Here is a 4968-nt window from a genome sequence, read left to right as displayed (position 1 = left end):
ACACACACACACACACACACACTCTTAGAAGCACGAAGCTGAAGACACCAGCCTGAAGATGACGAATGTGACTTCGTCGAAACGTCGCCAAGGTACTTTTAATTCTACGCGGGAGAAAACCCGAATAACTAAAGACCTACATATATATATATATTCTCTGAGGTTTTCGCGGGTGTTTGTATGTAGGTCTTTAGTTATTCAGGTTTTCTCCCGCGTAGAATTAGAAGTGTCTTGGCGACGTTTCGACGAAGTCACATTCGTCATCTTCAGGCTGGTGTCTTCAGCTTTGTGCTTCTGGGAGTAGTGCTTCTGGGAGTAGCTTCGTGCTCCCAGAAGCACGAAGCTGAAGACACCAGCCTGAAGATGACGAATGTGACTCCGTCGAAACGTCGCCAAGACACTTCTAATTCTACGCGGGAGAGAACCCGAATGACCAAAGACCTACATACAAACACCCGCGAAAACCTCAGAAAACACACACACACACACACACACACACACACATATATATATATATAGTAACAATTTTATGCACTCCTGATACTTCTACAACTTTCAGAAAATTATAACGTTTTGTTAAATTATGCACAATTTTGTAGTAGAAAACCAAAATAGAAAACCAAAATAGATTACTCTTCCCCAAATAAAAGAAAGTCAAATCATTAAGATAAGTAATATTAGACCAAGGACAAATACCGTATTTTCCGGCATATAAGACGACTTTCTAAACCCTGAAAATCTTTTCAAAAGTCGGGGGTCGTCTTATACGCCCGGTCGTCTTATACGCCAGAAAATATGGGTATTCTATTTTACTCCTTTATATAAGCTGAGGACGCGATGGGGGCGGCGGCCGGGAGCCGCTGCCTCCCGTCCTGCTCCCCCTCCCTGGACGCGTAGAATTGGGGTTGGGGTTAGGATTAGGATTTTTTTAAAATAAAATTCTTAATATTTAACAAACAGCATGTTGTCTGGGTACATGTATTTAAAAAGAAACAATGAGTAGTAATTAATTATCATAAACAATATGTTAATTAATTGCTTAATAGTCTTCTTACTAGTATGTATTCAGTGTTACATATCACATTCCTTTCTCTCTAACTTGTTTTTCTAGCCATTGATAAAAATTATCCCATGTTCTAAAATACACTGAGTCTTCTTTCTCTTTTATCTTTAAAGCCAATCTATCCATTTCTGCACACTCTAAAATGTTCTTAATTAATTCTTCTTCAGTTGGTAAATTTTCATTTTTCCAATGTAGGACAAATACAATTCTTGCTGCAGTTAGTATGTGTAAAATTAAATATATACAGTCTTTGTCATAATTTGCTCCTATTATTCCTAACAAAAATAATTCTGGCTTAAAGTCTATTTGTTTTTTAGTCATTTTCTCCAACCATAAATGTATTTTTGACCAAAATCTTTTAGCTTTAGGGCATGTCCACCAGACATGGTAATAAGTACCTGGTTTTTGTTTGCATTTCCAACACTTTTTTGAAGTATTTTTAAACATTTTTGCTAATCTCATTGGTGTTAAATGCCATCTGTAAAACATTTTATATAAGTTTTCTTTATATGCCACTACTTTCGTTAATTTAGCATTTCTTTCCCATAACTTTTGCCACTTTTCTAATTCTATATTATGTCCAAAGTTCTTTTCCCATGTTATCATTGTTTCTTTTACTTGTTCTTCCTCCATCTTTAAGCTTAACAGATATTTATAGAGTTTCTTAATCAGTTTTTCGTCTGTTTTTAACAGTATCTGGTCAAATTCTGTCTGTTCTTTATAATATCCCATTGTTTTAACATCTTTTTCATATCTCGTTTGGATTTGCAAGTATGGCCACCATGATAGACCAATACCTTGTTCTTGTAAGTCTTGTCTGTCTTTCAATTTCCCTTCATTGTCCAAAATATCTTTATAGGTCACACCTTTGTCGTAATTAATTAAATTTGGGTAAGCAAATGCTTCCATTGTTGAAAGCCATCCAGGTATCTTGATATAAATTTTTGCTTTTATTTTTTCCCCATTCTAAAATAAGTGCATTTCTTATAAGATGGTTTTGAAAGTATCTATGAATTTTATTCTTCCCATACCACAGAAAGGCATGCCAACCAATTTGTAGGTCATGCCCCTCTAGGTATAATAGTCTTTTATCTCTAAGCATTATCCATTCTTTAAGCCATGTTAATATAGTTGCTTGGTAGTATAACATCCAGTCCGGCACTTTCTTTCACTTCTTGTAGCATTTTCAGTCTGATTCTAGTTTTTTTTCCTTGCCAGATAAATTTCAATATTACTGTATTTAGTTCATCAAAAAAGACTTTTCCCAGTCTTACAGGTATCATTTGGAATAGAAAGAGTATTTTTGGTAAGATATTCATTTTCACTGTTGCTATTCTCCCCAACATTGAAAGTTGTAAGTTTTTCCACTTTTCCAAGTCCAATTTTATTTGTTTTAGCAATCTTACATAATTATCTTCTTTTATTGTTGTACATCTTGCTGGTAAATAAATTCCCAAATATTTAACTTTTGTAACTATTTAAAGATTTGAGTTTTTTTGTTAGATGGTTTTTTTGTTTTTCTGTTAAGATTTTTTGTTAGCACTTTAATCTTTTCTCTGTTTATTTTCAACCCTGCCACTTTTCCAAATTTTTCTATTTTCTCCATAAGTTTAATGCTTTATAAATCATTACAAGATATACTAAGCCCAATATTGAAAGAACTGTGCAATGAAATACTTTTGGAGGCTAAAATACCAAATACATGGACTGAAGCCAGTATTACCTTAATACCCAAAGAAGACTCTGATCTAACGTAAATAAAAAAACTATAGACAATATCGTTATTAAATATAGATTATAAAATTTTCACTTCAATAATAGCAGAAAGACTAAAGAAATTTCTGACCGAATTTATACATACAGACCAAAATGGCTTTCTACCTAAAAGACAGATACAAAATAATTTAAGAATGATTCTAGATGTGTTAGAGTACTGTGAAATTCATCCAGGAAAACAGATGGCTTTAATATTTCTTGATGCACAGAAAGCGTTTGACAATGTAAACTGGCAATTTATGTTTCAGCAACTAGAGGAAATGGACTTTGGAGAAAACTTTATAAATGTAATTAAAACAATTTATTATAAACAAATAGCCAAAATAATTGTAAATGGAGATTTTACAGAAAACTTTGACATTAAAAAAGGCACAAGACAGAGATGTCCACTATCTCTATTAGTATTTATACTAACACTGGAAGTATTGAATAGAAACATCAGACAAGATATAGAAATTAAAGGCCTGGAGATAAAAGATGAAAACTACAAGCATTTGCAGATGACTTGGTTTTTTATTGGAAGAACTGGTTGAAACAAGCAGGAAATCCTCAGATACTTAAAATATCTTTGGAAATAAATGATTATCATTTATTAGGTGACTTTATGCAACTAGACATATCTGTAATAGTACTACAAAATAGTGGTAACTGAGATTTCAATGAAATGAAGAACTATATCAATACTAAGTATATGCATGTACTTTTGCAACTGAGTACTAGTATATATTTTCTCATGCTGCAAAATCAGATTAAAATAGCATTCAGGTAGACTTTTAAATATGAACTCTACTTACTTAAAATGTTTCATTGAGACTTCCACCTCTGTACTGAGCGCCACATGACTTCTGAAGGTTTTATTCTTCAGGGCAAACAAAGTTATAGCACAGTAAGGATCCACTTCAGTCCATAGATTTGAACCTTGTCTTTCCCAGGTAGTCCTTTTTTTGTCTCCATTGATACCTCCCATCCCCAACTACCTGTACTAGTTTTCTGATTTATAAGGTAGAAACCCTTTTAGCCTTAAGACTTTACTGATATATTAGCAGATATTATCATTAACATGGTTATTGTTGTTGTTGTATTTTTATCCCACTTTTGCCTTCTCTTTCTGACTCTATGTTTCTGTGTCTGTCTTTGTCTCTCAACTCAGGACAGCATAATACACTAGAAGAAAAGACAAAACTCCAGAGCAACCATTTAGGATTGTGATGTGATGAGAGTGTACACTTATTTAATATGGTTTGTTCTTCATTGGCTGGTTTTATTTTTTTCAGCGGATCTCATCATAGGGAAAATAAGTATCTTATTGTGGTGACAGATGGACATCCCTTAGAAGGTTACAAAGAGCCCTGTGGGGGACTGGAAGATGCTGCCAATGAAGCAAAGCACCAGGGGATCAAAGTGTTTGCTGTTGCTGTATCTCCAGACCATCTGGTATGAAAAGTATGAAAACACATGGACGATATTAGAGCAATCACTGTCAATAAATAGATAGTCCAGGGACAGCTCTTGCTTTGGAGATAAGCTTATTCCTATGATTTTGCATACTGTGGCCAACCACAGAGGTGGCACCCTTTGCTCTAAACCAGGGGTGTCAAACTGCCAGCCTGTGGGCCAGATGCGTCATGCCAAAACCACACCCACCCCATTGCTAGTAATGGGAAAAAAGTTACGATACATCACGTCACGTGACGTCGTGAGTTTGACATCCGTGCTCTAAAACTTGAATATAATAATCAGAGATGCTGTCCTCTTTGTGCAGTATTTCCTAAAAATATATTGGTTCTAATTTAAACTGAAGTTAATTCTCCCAGGCCGGCTGAAGGCCTCGGCAAGGTGGGCGTAGGTCCTGGAATTGGGGAGGGGGGGAGGGTCTGCCTAATAGAGGGCAATTCCATTAAGACTGTGTATGGGAGGGGTAGATATGGCAGGAGCAGAGGGCCATATCACACTAGGGGAGGGCGCACCCGCTGTTTACGAGCTGTGGCGCGCTCCGGCCCCCATGGCTCTTCTTGCAACCTAGGGGGTTTAGGATCTCAGGGCCTGGGCTTTCGGCTGATGTTGTGTAACGCCAGGTCCACGGTTAATAAAGCCCCCCTCATTTATGATTTGGTATCGGAGGGGGAGGT

The 4968-nt window shown here is 35.9% G+C and overlaps 1 protein-coding gene across 1 annotated transcript in view; it reads left to right on the top strand.

Annotated features, from left to right (window-relative positions):
* The window catches only part of COL6A1 (collagen type VI alpha 1 chain), a 76156-nt gene that overhangs the window by 9191 nt on the left and 61997 nt on the right, over positions 1-4968 (top strand). Inside the window, exon 4 of the mRNA XM_015825540.1 lies at positions 4114-4273. Coding sequence (XP_015681026.1) covers positions 4114-4273 — 160 coding nt within the window. The remainder of the gene's footprint in view (positions 1-4113; positions 4274-4968) is intronic.

Source organism: Protobothrops mucrosquamatus, unplaced genomic scaffold, assembly GCF_001527695.2.
Source record: "Protobothrops mucrosquamatus isolate PMUCROS unplaced genomic scaffold, P.Mucros_1.0 scaffold_199, whole genome shotgun sequence".
NCBI classification, from domain to species: Eukaryota; Metazoa; Chordata; class Lepidosauria; order Squamata; family Viperidae; genus Protobothrops; species Protobothrops mucrosquamatus.
Note: the sequence above shows the minus strand (reverse complement) of the source record. Positions and strands in the feature narration are given on the sequence as shown.